General features: G+C 45.2%; 1 protein-coding gene across 1 annotated transcript in view; it reads right to left on the bottom strand.

The window, feature by feature from the left end:
* The window catches only part of dock1 (dedicator of cytokinesis 1), a 216,565-nt gene that overhangs the window by 19,325 nt on the left and 182,745 nt on the right, over positions 1–14,495 (bottom strand). The window contains 7 exon segments of the mRNA XM_042082672.1: positions 1,041–1,217; positions 3,674–3,760; positions 4,672–4,756; positions 7,036–7,117; positions 7,562–7,703; positions 12,638–12,742; positions 13,278–13,367. Of these exon segments, the coding sequence (XP_041938606.1) occupies positions 1,041–1,217; positions 3,674–3,760; positions 4,672–4,756; positions 7,036–7,117; positions 7,562–7,703; positions 12,638–12,742; positions 13,278–13,367 (768 nt within the window).

Below are 14,495 nucleotides of genomic sequence, written 5' to 3'. Positions count from 1 at the left end.
TCTCCTGTGACTCATGCCTTGAGTTTTCCTGCTGACACAAATGGAGCCATTTGGGGAACTGATTTATAATAGGAAGCAACTGGTTGTGACTGTTTTATGATCGAACACACAATGGGAGATTTTTACTTTCTCCCAGTCCTTAGGATGAAGTGAATCATGCCCACGTCAGAGTTTCTCTTTCCCTCTAGGAGACAGTTGCTGGAGGAATAAAGGAGTGAAGAAGGGAAGACAAGGCATGAAGTCATGGAGTGGAAGCTCCTAGCAGTTTGTGACGCGTGTATATTTCTACACAACTTAATCGAGGCTCATTACCAGAAAGTGGTAATAATGGAGTGAAAGGCGCATGCTGGTGCCTCCATTGCTCAGGGAGAGTTTGCACTGGAATCTACTAGAGCAAATGTACAGTACCCACCACCCATAGAGCTGGAATTTGTAAGCAATCTCCCCTCTGCCTATCCTTCTCTCTGCCCTTGCATAGTCCTTCCTGTCTCTGTGCGTCTGCAAATGAAAGTGTAAGAAAGAAGCCTCCCCACCCACTCGGCAACATCTTCCAAATTCCTACAGTGGTGCTTGAAAGACCTCAAATTCAAGGACTCCCAAGTACCGTTTGAAATGTAGCCTGTTTGAATCCATGTATCCAATAAAATTGAATATGATCATATGACCACACATTGTCTCTACCAGTAGGTGTGGATGCATCACAATAATCACCAGAAAGTGAAATGTGGAAGATTGATGAGAGCAATGCAGTTGCAATGGAAAAGATAAATTAAAAATATCTCTACAGCGAGAATAGTCATACAAGTATTGCTATGTAATCTTCCACGACTGAGGTGAATTTACATAATCAGTTGAATTTAATCAGGACTGTAGACCGCATCCAAAGACAAATAGCAAAGCGTAAATGCTTTGATACCCTTATGCCAGCATCAAACAACAATCAAATAAACATGACTCATTTTTGCACTGCTATCCATGAACATTCCTTACTCCAGCTGCAGTAAATGGGTATGAGTGAATGTGGGAGGTGCTCTTATTACCTTCTCATAGTTGGTGAAGCCACCCATGACGGCCGGGTCTACAATTCCATTCAAAAGCATGGACAGGGGGTTGATGGGAAGGTTGGGATCGTTCAAGTGTCTCTGCACCATGTTGCTGATCTTTTCATTGGTCAGTTGCATGGTTTCCATGGCGTTCTCCAAGGGACTGATCTCCTCCTACGAAGAGTCAATCAATTATACAGACACATGAGTCATACACGTAATCAGTGACATCACCACATCACAGAAATAAATATTGCAAATGAAACATCAGCACCTAACTATCCATATAATTTTCAACAACACAATTAAGGTAAGTACTGTACTGTTTATTTATACTTTATTCCGTATTTGAATAGAACATTCATGGACAATTTAACCTTAAGACAAGAGACGGCCCTGGCATTTAAAAACTAACAACTGCAATAGAGCCACTGAGGCTCACTGTTACCTAGTCAGCTACAGTAGGTGCATGAACTTAACATCCACAAATGCGATATTCACTTTCATTCCATGTTCACTTTCCAAAGAAGGTGTTTCTCTCTGAAGTTGTTATAATGATCTGCACGATTCTGGTCTTGACTGGAATTGGGCACACTGTGACAGTGAGCGATGCAGCATTCATCCAGCTTTACAGACAGGGAGTGGAGGAGTGCTGTGGGAGATGCCCAAGGAAATGGGATTGCTGCCATCCGTCTGCACGCTTAACACAAACTACTCGTCCATCATTAACAGCAATCCATCTGGGATGAAAACACTGGCTTGTCACACGAAGACTTTCAATCCAGTATTTACTTGCTAGTTTGCTTTCTTTGAATAAATCTGTCTTTCATAGTGTCAGTCTCTCTGGTCTGTCTTTTTTCCATAGTCGATCCCATTCTCCCTACACATTGTCCTCCATTTCCTCTCTCCATTTCCCTATAACCCTGCCCCTAAAATGTCCCCCTACCTCTCCCTCTCTCTCTTCACAGATTGCTAATGGGAATTAAAACATGTGTGGATTGTCGGGCTAAATGGCAGTTTGCGCCATTCCAAATTTAGTAGGAGGGGTGGCAGCGTGACAAAAGCTCCAATCTGGAGAGGCTCTGCACTGGCCAAGTCTTCCCGTGCAGTCAGGCCCTGGCAGGGGATGGAGGGGCTTTGTATGATGGGCTGTATCAACACTGACTCATTAGGCCCCAAATCGAAAATGGAGCACCAGGGATCAAGCCTATTGGGCATCATCTGGACGTCAATCTGGCACGGCCTATAAATCTCTTGTTTGGTGGAGGATGGGGTGGGGTGCAGCACCTGGTCTGTAATCCTCCATACAGTGAGACGTGCATGTTGCTGCATGCATTCAGCAGACAAACGAGGACCTCAGCAGAGGTAGAAATACTTGTATTTATTTGTTTAATTCATTCAGGAGTGCAGGCTGCCAAACTTGATTTTTGAAAAGAGCACAAATAAAACAGTTTCTCAACCAACTGCCACTGTTTAGAGATGAGTGATGTAGGCAGACAGCCGGGTGAGCACGGACAGCTGAGAGATTGAACTACACAGAGAGAGGGATAGAGAGAGGGGGAGAGAGAAGGAGAGAGAGTGAGAGAGAGCGAGAGAGAGAGAGAGAGAGAGAGAGAGAGAGAGAGAGAGAGAGAGAGAGAGAGAGAGAGAGAGAGAGAGAGAGAGAAAGAGAGGGAGAGTCAAAACAGCTCAGTGGCAAAGCACAGAGTACAGAACCTGCCAATTAATATGGTGCTTCGCACAGGAGCAAGGCAGAAGGAGCGGGCGAGAGAGATAGCCGGAGAAGACAAAAGAAAAAGAGTGTGATGCTTCTACTTCAAGCAGACTATCCAGCAGCTCCAACATGAAAGAGGCTAATCAAAGTGACAAATAAAGCGTAATTGATTGCAGAATACTTAGGCAGCCTAATTACGCTAAGTAGCACATTTGTTTTTTGACAAAATAGCGGCATATTAAAAGGATGAGGCTTGCGGCCGGGGCCTGATTGATACAGTAAGTGGGCTGCGGAGCTGGAACTGATACGGTGCTCTTTTCCTCCCCCGCCTGTCGATAGTCCTTCACGGCTCATCCCTCTCCTGCATGCTCCCTCCAGTGCACACAGTCGGATTGAGAAGCCACAAAAAAACACAATGGGCCAGTGCGCCATATCATACAGTGCTCCGGGCCCTGCATTCAAAGCTGGCATCAGTGCACATACTGTAACCCAGGGCTTCAAAATAAGTGTCTTAACTAAAGAATGTATTCAAGACCCAATGTTGGAAGTCACTGCAAAGACATGGCAGGACGACAATGAAAAGCTATTGACTTTTTAATTTCTCACTATGCTTGGCATTGGCCTTGCAACAGAACCTCCCATTTGCCTAATTTGTAGTATTGTGATACATGGTGTCAGAGCCACATCCTACCATTGCGATTCTTTAGACTGTGTCTGCATGCATGTGACAAGGCTAACCAGGTTCTAAGGGCTCTGAGACATGTCTCACACTGCATGCAAGCACAGACCTGGAGCTTTGGTCCATTTGCAGTGCTGTCCAGTTGGGTTAACAGGATGAATCAAATCTCATCGATTAGCCCCTCAGATTCCCCCGTGGCTACAGACTCTGCCTCCGGTCCATACTTATCACACTTACTGTGGAGAAGGACTTGACTTCAAACCAGCGCAGGATCCCAGGCAGCTTGTAGGCGGTGACGTAAGTGGTCCGCTCGATCCACATGTTCTGTAGGAGAGACAAAAAGCTTGAGGAACCCAGCGGGGGGAAATAACGCTAGCTTTTACTGAAATGCTAAATTGCAGGTGGTGGCCGACTCCAGTGCTGAGCAGGGCACTTAGAAAAAGCCAGGGCCTGTTTTTAGAAATGGCCCTTTTTATCTTCTCCTCGTCATTTAAAACCACCTTCAATTTACATCACATTTTCAAGAGAGGGTTTTAATGGATGTTTACAAAAAAGTCCATCTCGGTGAGCACCTGTGTTGCATGTGCGTGTGCGTGTGTGTAGTGTGTGTGTGTGTGTGGTAGAGAAATAATGATGAAGTTAGTTTATTTAGAAGGGACTCTGCTTATGTAGAACTGTGAGTGTGTGTTGGTGACAGCTCATTAATTGTGGTTGGGAGAGGAGCTTTTTCCATAAGCAGATGCAGAAAATGTCAAATGATGACTCTGGAACCTGTTCAAATGTACTGAAGTAAAGCAAAGTGCAGGAAAAACACTACGGGAGCTGAATGTTTCCTGTGGTTAATCTGCACCACAGACATTTATTTATACCGGGGAACACACATGCTTTCATGCGAATCCACAAAGACTTTGGAGCATTACCAGAGACCAAAAGTTGGTCTTGATGAAGCACCAAATCTGGAGCATTTATTAATTATCGTAAGATAGTCTTTAACAATCAGACAAAACAGCATGAAAAACACCCAATGGTGAGACATAGACCTCTGAAGGTGGCCATCAAAAAGGATCTGGATCTCCTTATATGGGCAAAGATGGTACCCGGATCTCCTTATAATGGGCAAATATGGCAGCTTTTGTGCATTTTTTGTAGGCAAACTTCAGAGGTCTACAGGGATGCATGAGTGCTGTAACATGTGGCTCTGTGTGTCATGCAGCAAAACAGAACATCACGCTTACTGCAAACTCGTTGTCTGGGTCCTTCTCCCCTTTCCTAATTGGTCTGGAATACTGGAACTTGTTGACTTCATTTACAGTGTAGAAACTGCAAGGGTTAAAAAGACAAACAGGAGAGAAAAACATGAACTTACAATGTCAGGTACACATGTACACACACAAGCACACGGTCACACCTTGATTGGAAGAGACTAGATGAAGGCCCTTTGCAGCCCTTGAGCAAACATGCCACTCCAAATGGGTTCTTATAGGTGTGGGGGTGGGTGGCTCCACCTGTCTTCAGTCTTTAGGCATGAAAGGCTGAGCCATGAGGTATGGGTTTAGCATTGTCTGCTGAATCTCAGGAGAATAACCATGTCCTTCACACACACCCACACACACCCCCCTACACACACACACACTACATGTGAGCGCACTCCCACAAGGACAACCCTCTCCCTTGACACACCACACAGCTCATAATGCTTCTGTCCTTTCCCGTGGAAAGCGCACCATATGGTATTGCAAATCTCTTTCAATCAGATTTCATAATTATGGCGTGATATAAATAAGAAATCCAAAGCAATGGCTGGTCCTTTCAAAAGCACCCAGTTTTCCTTCTCTCACAGAGCGTGCGGCTCGATTTTGGCAACAACACTGCTGGACCCGCGTGGATGAGAAACACCAATCCGTTGGTATGGCAGGGAGGCAGAGCAGGCAACCTTGTCCAGGGTTTATCTACAAGGTCAAAGCCCAGCGAACACACACCAAAACACTGCCGCCAGGAGCCAGGCTCTGTTGTCGTGGATGAATGAAAAACCTAATCTCGCCACACTTCAAACCCACGGAATTACATCAGCCCTTTCAAAAGCGCCGAGGCCTGGAGTTGTGTGCCACAGCTGAGGCCAACGTGAGATCTGAGGGCTCCAGCCGTCCTTGCTTCTGATCTAATAAACAGATCGGGAGTCAGATATAAAGGCCTCACTATCACACAATTAAGCTATTTACAATCCATTTCCTGGGACCGGAATGCACAGATGACATGGTTGTTGAGTGGGTGTGTGTGGGGGGGGGGCACAAAGAGAGAGAGAGAGAGAGAGAGAGAGAGAGAGAGAGAGAGAGAGAGAGAGAGAGAGAGAGAGAGGAGAGAGAGAGAGAGAGAGAGGCAGACAGAAAGAGGAAAAGGCACAACACAAAGGTTGAAATGATGAAAGGTGAAAAGGTAAAGGGGACAGTGGGAAAGATGAATCAAAAGGGCAGTGGAGAGAGAGAGAAAGAGAGAGAAAGAGAGAGAGGGAGAGAGAGAAAGAGAGAGAGAGAGAGAGAGAGAGAGAGAGAGAGAGAGAGAGAGAGAGAGAGAGAGAGAGAGAGAGAGAGAGAGAGAGAGAGAGAGAGAGAGAGGGGAGAGTGACAGCCAGAGGAGGAGTGAGCTGCTGGAAGCGGCGTGGCAGTGGCGGTGGTGTGGGGAGAGCAGCTTTGCTCCGTCTCTGTGCACGGCTGATCTCTGAGCCCTGAGCAAACAGTGCGGGGCCGAGCGAGCCGGGCCTCCTATCGGCTCGCACACACACAGGCCTCTAATCCAGCCAATTAACACAGCTACACAGTCCAATCAGACCCGCTAGGCAAACACACACACGCACACACACAGAAACATGCACATATAAACCCCTGACCCTCCACCTTGGCCAGCTCTCAGCCTCTCAGACACAACTAGCTTTCTGTCCTTCTAATCCTTATCTCCATCTTCACAAGAGGAGTGCTCTCTCTCTCTCTCCCTCTCTCTCTCTCAATTTGGAGTGCTGATGAGGCTCTATTCACTACTCTACATGTGAGATAAAGGGGGTGTGCATTAGAGGGCAATGCTAGTGACTTTGGAAAGCTGCCACACACCCACCTCTAAACCAACACCCAGCCCAGTGAGGTCAAACCCTGTTTACTCCTGGGCACAGTTCACCATTATCTCTCTCTACCTGTCCCTGTGTGATGGGGGAGTGCTCACTGATCCAGGAACAGCGCTGACCTTCCTACAGGAAGTTTCGCATGAAGCTCTAAAGTCACTGACTGCTCAATTCACTCTGCCTGCACCACAGAGGAAAAAGGGGATTTGGGAGTCTTGCTCCTCAGCTGCCATTTGAAAAACTCAAAAACAGTCCACCATTTCAGAGCCTGCCTTCCTCCTTGTGTGATGTTTGCTAGCGGTGCCAGTGGGTTTGATTGAAATTTGAGCGAGAGCGTAATCTAGGATAAATATGTCTGAGGGGAGAATCAATGGTATTAATAATGCAACTGGAGCGAACTCTAAAGATCCCTCTTCGTCTGGAGTGGGAGTGCAGGCTGAACTGCTGAATAATTGAGGCTGGAAGTAAATACTGGAGTGAACAAGCTTACCTCAAGATCTGCTCCGACACCGGTTTGTTCTGGAACTTTGGTGGAAGCTCAAGGATGGGCTTGACTGTGAAACACTGGATGTCTTTTGGTCATAGATATTAAGAAAAACAGCAATAAACTGTAAACATGTGAAGACAAAAAAAGACACAAGCGCACACATGTAATACACCTGTGCTTCTACTATTTGCATTAAAATGACATAGAAAAGCATTTTTGGTAGCTAATGTGACAAGGGGCTTACTGCATTAGAACAGAGTAAATCCTAAGCCAGGCCTCAGCTCTTCACCTTACCTTCATCTAGTCATATTCAAACACTTTCACCAGCAGCAAGAACAATGGATTAGGAACTCTTAGCTACACATCTGACTTAAATGATTCCTCGGGTTTTAATTAACATAAATAAGAACCAACACAGCTTAGGACCATGACCTCCAATAATATGGTGTGCATGTGTGCATGTGTGTGTGTGTGTGTGTGTGTGAGAGGGAGAGAGAGGTATGATGCGATAAGCGGTACATGAGGATACATTGAGCGGGTGAGTTCCTTATCTCCTCTCCAGGTGGGTTAGTGGTCTTCATCTTCTCGGCGTTGGGGAACTGAGTGAGCAGGCGCGCCTCAAAGTCCTCCCTGCGCTCGTACTCTTTGCCCCGGTAGATGAACATCTTATTCTGGGGAGAAAAAAAACAAAGCATTAGTATAAATGGGTGATAGATATTTGACATTTGCCATACGTGTTACTTTCCAAAGATATTAACATCAGTCTCAAGGGAAACACAGCAAGAAAGAGAATTGGGAGAAACCACTTAGGCAAAACCAATGTTAATAAAGTGTTTACATATCAGTAATAACACAGTAATAACAAACCTTCATTACACCAATGCCTTACTCCCTCCAGAGACTGTTTTAACATTGTTCAATATCAGCATGCCCCAGGGCATTTAAAAGTAAATATAAGTGTATCTACATGCAATGGTATAAAAAATGGAATGGCTGAGGCCATTTGGAACTCTATTTAAATACTGAATTTTAATCAGTGTTTCTGGCACTTCTAAAGGGGGTTAAAATGCATTATCATAATCTGCATATCAAGGGGGCTGGCACGGCTGTGACTGTGCACAGCTCCTGGCATTTCTGCCTGTGCTAGTCGGCAGGAGGCAAGGTCGTTGTGGGCCTGGCAAACAGACCAGTGTTTTAAATAAATTGGCTTATTGAGCGAGCTCTAGACAGAAAAAAAGACAAAACTGCATGGCACTTGTTAGCGAGGGCTAGGGAAGCATGTGGACTGGGTGAGGCCTGGCACAGTCTGGGGCCAGGTGCGGATCGGACACTGATGGCTGAATCATTTTAATCAACAATCCATCGTCACAGAGCGGGAGAGGAGAATAGCTACTTATCGCCTCGTTCACAGCACTTAGCTAATTGTTGTGTGAACTGCGGGGCATCTGCTGAGAACAGCCGCCCAAGAGCACTGTGCTTAGGAGTACATTTAAGGAGATTTGTTGAAAATGAGGGCCCCTTCTCTCAACTTGTCAAAGGAAATATCCAACCCCCCTGCATCTTTCGATGCCTTCCCCGAAATTTCTATTACCACTCCAAGGCACAACAGCAGTGTGAAAAAGCTCAATTAGTGTTACCAAAATTACCTCATAATGAAAAAATATGACTAAAATGGACTGTAACAATCACCGTTTAAACCACAATGCAATAACTTTTCCAAACTATATAGACAGTTTACTATAATCCAGGGCAATTATTGTCCCTTAATTTCAATAGATGCAACATTTGGGGTGAAATCAGGTATGTTGCTTTTAAACCTGCCTGCTTAGGATGTTTTCTGCACACCATACTGCCATTTTGTTATGGGTAGAGTATCAGGTGACAAACATCTGTGAAAACGTAACTAGGCTACTTTGGGTGCAGCCGAGCTGAAGTACTCCTGTCATGGACAGGTTTATAAAATGACCAGCTGCACTACTGCGTCTGTTCCAAGCGGAGCTTCAGTCTTCTCACCACAGCAATGCAGACGAGACCATTGACTATCCAGAACTGAGTCTGAAATTAGTTCCATAAAAGAAGCCATAAAGGACAATAGATAACTATATCTGAACTATTAGTGAATTTTCATCACATTGTTATGTTGTGCAGTAAATCACTGACTCCTTAGTGGATGTATTTCAAAGTAAAAAAGGCTGATGAACATGTATTGCTATATATTCATTGGCTGTACTGTTTTCTTATACCCATAAAAACAGGCAGTGTTGTTCTGTGTCAACCAAACTGAGAATTCCTGAGAACCGGCTTCCCTTTCTCTCAGTCCTTTCAACTCTACAAGTGGAGAAGTGAAGAAGGGGTAACCAGGCGGATTCACATTGTGCTAAGCGCCCATTTCAAGCAGCAACTTCCTTCCAGGAGAGAGCTCTTGATTTTGTTTCTGCAGCAGCCAAGCAAGGCAGGCAGAGCAGAATGGTGCTCTCAGAACTCCAAGCCAGATGTATGTGCAGCTTCTAACAGCTTCTTTACGCTGTGGCATCTTCAACAGATATGGACACACATTTGGTCGTTTTCCAACAGACAATTTTCTGACATACTGTAGATGATGGCACCAAGTTGACATAATCATTATCAGGCAACACACACATTACTCCTCCGACACTTTTATAAAAACACAAGTCCTACATGCCCAGAAAATGTCTATGCAGTACAGCGACCATTCTATCACTGGTTAGGAAATAAAGATATGTTATGCTATGCTTCTGGAGAACCCTAATTTAATCAAATACAGCATCACCTTTGGATTTCCACTGTGCACCTGCCTAGTCTATAATTTCAGCCCATCTCTACTTGAATCTCCTGAGGGCACCGAGCTGGCAGATTAAGAGCTACAGTTTAGTATTTAATATACTATTTAAAATATCCTGCTGTTTGCCTACATTAGCCAGTAATACATCATAAGCATCTGCATTAAGCCCCATTGGGCAAAATCAATTCTCAGGGGCGCAAAAACAAGTGCCTTTATCAGAGTTATTGAACTATTGAACAAACACAACTAGCAGTGTGCGAGCACAAATAAAAACACTTTTCACAGCATTTATCTACATTTGCAGAGGGGAAATGTATTTGGCGCCGGACTGCCCAGGCGGAGATGTATGCAGAGGATATATAATTATGCAATTCATCACCAGCAAAAAGCATTTATGACGAGCCCCTCTTCGTTTAGAAATGCTGATCAAATAATAGAAGCAGGCTGGAGAGTGGTGTTGTTTTGGCTATGTAATCCTCCCCAATATTAATGACTTTATTGCCTTTGAGGGGGTCACTGCAAATCTTGGCCTGCATTATTTAGCCACCGGCGTCCTGTTTGGTAATTAGTTGCGAGTGCCAGTGCTTGGGGATTATTCAGGCCCAGTATTTCTATATTACCTGAGGTTGGTAAGTGTGGACGGGCTTAATATGATGGCTAGACCCTGTGCTAACTCATTTCAACACCACAGCACCGAGCGCTGAGGCCGAACATGGATGTAGGCCAGACTACTTCTCATGATGAGAACGTTTCAGGTGGTGTTGCATTATGAAATTTAATTTTACAGAGAATAAACAAGAAGCTACACTGAGGTACACACACACAGACACCTCTGCAGCAGCAACAATGCCGACCCTTACAACAGCTTACTTATTTACTTGACTGTGCAGGAGTGGGCCATTCATCTCCGACAAAACTTTAGCAAAGCTGAGCAGCTCTACCTCCACTGAACAGGGGGAGTGGGGAAGTGGGAGAGCATGAGAAAGAGAAAGAGAGAGCGAGAGTGAGATAGATAAAGAGGTAGGAGGAGAGGGAAGGAGAGATAAGCTAGGATCCATTAATCTATTGTTGCAGGGAGTATCCAAAACATAAAGCACATTTGGGAAGATTTCCGTGGCCCGCCGAGGGTGTCGAGCCTCTCCACTGCAACTCTGCCAGAGACCACCCCCATCAGGTGCCATGGCAACACAGTCAGGCCCTCGCAGGGGGCGGGTCACCCAGAAGACTTGCACTCTATTAGCTTTGTCCGATTCAAAGTCTAGCCATCTTTAGGGGATATAAGTAGACTGATATGCATTTAGACGCTTTAACTCAGGGGCCATCTCTCATCAAAAGCTCTTTTATTAATTTCCATGAAGATTATCAGGAGTCGTCACAATGGCTGAATGATAGATTTAGACCAGAGCCCCATGTGCATAAGGCACAGTGTCGTGGTCTTTATTGAAATATATCCTTTAGTTTATATATCTTTTATGTAGTTATATCCTTTAGTTTATATATCTTTTATGTAGTATCTTTATTCTGTGTAATATCATTGTTTTGTGAAACTGAAGTCTGTAGTATGTTCAGTGTGGGAAAGGAAGACTGGTTTAAGTGAAAGAGCAGGCCTGGCAGAAAATGGCATAGACAAGGTTTGGTGCCAGGAAATGTAAGCAAAACCTAAAGAATGGCACAACCTAAAGAATGTATGAATAACAGGATGAGAGGGCAAAGGTGAAGTACCATATATTACTTGGTCAGTTATCTGTAAACATAGAGGGTCTTGTCTGGGATGACTTGAAGGGGTATAAAGGCTGGACAACAGCCAGAGGATGTTATCTCACTTTCTTACTTTGCTTTCACTTACTTACTTGCTTCACTAATGCTCCGGAGTGCATTAAAGCCATCATCTGCAGTATACATCCACGGTGTGCGGACTTCTTTTGATGTTGTATTATTTAATGTGGATTTGACACCACAACAGCACAGTGGAGCAGTGTGTGTATAGAAGGTGGATGTGAAAAGTCCATCAACATTAGATAGCAGACTGCTCTGAAAAACACTATAGATAAGCCGGTGAGGCCATCAGCCTGCACTGTTTTTGGTTTATATGTTCCTGAGGTATTGGTCAAATGACATGATGGACTATTTGGCGAACAGGGGGTTCACATCCAAACAGGATGAGCAATCAGCAAAAAGAGGATGTTGGCTCATGAGTGCCTACTTAATAAACAAACAGTTAAGTGAATAAATAAAGAAACAGCACCGCACAGAAAGAATTTATGTATCTATAAAACCCTTGGCTCTCCTGATTGCTTGCATTACTAGGAAAGCCTGCAGGTCATGCTTGGCTAATGCACAAGCAACAAATTAAACCATCACACCACCAGAGGCTAAAACCAGCCACCTTTAACCTGGCCCCATTGATTAAACATCATTTATGTATTTTATTTTATCTGCTACGATGCTCACACCCCCACTTGAGCCAAATGCACGCCTCTTTTAGTGAAGGGCGCCCTTCCAGGCGAGCAGAGTGCTGGCTTACTGGAGCGAGGCGGCTGTTTGAGATTCTCCGATCGTTCCTTTTTGGAGCGGAGGTGAGGACAGGAGAAAAATAAGAGCATGAAGAAAGTGTTCCCGCACAATGTTTACCTTCTCGGCTTCCCAGCAGACTAGCGAAAGACAACGGGGAAGCGCACACCCAAATACTGATGTGGAGAGCGAGAGGGAGGATTGGGCACGGGTAGACCTGGAGGTTGCCTGTTACGCCGCCGCTTATTTAATGTGTGCGGGTTGCCGCGTGGCTCCTCGTGTTTCACTCACCCTGAGAAACGAGGGGAAGCCCAGGCCGTGGTAGCCCACGGCAAAGTAGTCAGGCTTCGGCCGGATCACCTTGACGATGTTCTCGTAGAACTGAGCTTGCTTGCGCTGCAGAGGAACACAAAACACACACATGCATTTATAATGGGAGCACCTGAGTGCTGTCAGCACCCGGAGGTTTACAATGCCATGTTAAGTTAGTGCATAAACATGTTGCAAACATGAGCTTGAGGCCTTGTAGAGAAACAGCTTCAATGGGGAGGGTGATGATGACTACCACTCTATGTGATTTTCCTCATTTAAGCTGTTAGTGCAGTCCGCAAAGCGGAAAAGGCAGTAAAGCCTAGAGAACAGGATTAGTCCTATCCTCTTCCTTGAGAGCAGAGGCATTCATGAGGTTTCGATCTCCTTTAGCACAGAACTGACTAATTAAAAGAATTGATTGGATTCCAGAAGTAGGGCTGGCCAGCACCTGCTCTCCATGTTCGCATCACATTCATGTAATGACAAGAGTGAAGCCACTGACAGATTTCCCACATCACATTTTCTTTAATGAAATGCCTTGTTTTGGCCATTATGTCTCCAACTTGCACAGTTTGACACATCAGGGGAAAAGTAAAAAAACAGAAATGTCTGCACTTACCAACAAAGCACTCAGCTGCTCAAAGTCAAACATTTCATTTTCGTACTGCTCAGCTAGCTCCTTCCCCAGAATGATCGCCTCCTCCCACATCTGAAATGCCACAGACAACATCAGTATGACAAGTCTGAAATGCATAGGAAAACATCGCTACTGTTGCCGAAAAACCCACAGAAAAAGCTTTTTTTCAGCCTGTTATCTTACACAAAACCCCTAGGAGTCAAAGGTACAAAAGACAAACATTTCTCATATTCCCAGGTGGCGACACTTTTTTCCTTTAATGGCCAGAAAGAATGGGCGACGCTCAAGGGGAGAAGACAAATGTGTGATCTGCGCAGTGAAACAGGAGACGCCTCAGCAGAGAGGCCGGGCATCAGTCACCACGCGAGAGTGGCCCCGACACGCTTCAGCTGACCAGGCAGAACGCCCTCAAATGACTTACATATGACAAGGAAACCAGTCAACTTTAATGGCACCCAATGACAGGGAGGCGTTCGCCGCATGGGCGTGAAATTTAGAGCCAAGCGTGTGAATTATACCTCACGCTTAACACTCCTCTGTTACACTGCCAGCCGCAATTCAGTACAAACGAATGAGTCACTTGACGATTCAATGGCTCATATTCTAAGTGCAATTAATATCTGCTATTTAAGGTGGGTTGAGAAGAGGACAAATGGATTTTTTTCCTGGCGAGCTGACTGAGGGAATGCCCCTGGGGTGGACACGAGTGGACTGAGCTGAGGACGGCTGCCGCTCTGGCTGGGCTGTGGGGTGAGGTCTCCAGAGTGAGAGGGGGGCATCGGCTGCCATCTGCACTCGTCCCACAAGGCTGATGGCTATTGAAGGGGAACGCTTTCCAAACAGTGACCAAACGCTGGCTGAGGCTTCCGCTTGATGCATCAACAGCCTTTACCAGTTGCTGTGAGTGAACAGTTTATCTATGTTCTACACCAACACAGACTTAAAGACACAGAGAGAGGCAGACATAAAGAAGCTAAAATATTAATGAAGAAAGATAAAGGAGAAAGAGCACAACAATAAAAATAGAGCTGAAAAGAGAAAGAAATAAAGACAAACAAACACAGAATGTTGGAAAAAGAAAAGAACAAAGCTAGTGATCAGAAGGCAAGCTCCAACCACCCTGCATTTGCAATCCCTTCTGCATCTGCAATGCTGTCCTTGACAGGAGTAGTGTGTGACTGCTACTCAAAAGGACCGGGT

Source organism: Alosa sapidissima, chromosome 24 (assembly GCF_018492685.1).
Source record: "Alosa sapidissima isolate fAloSap1 chromosome 24, fAloSap1.pri, whole genome shotgun sequence".
Taxonomy (NCBI): domain Eukaryota; kingdom Metazoa; phylum Chordata; class Actinopteri; order Clupeiformes; family Clupeidae; genus Alosa; species Alosa sapidissima.
Note: the sequence above shows the minus strand (reverse complement) of the source record. Positions and strands in the feature narration are given on the sequence as shown.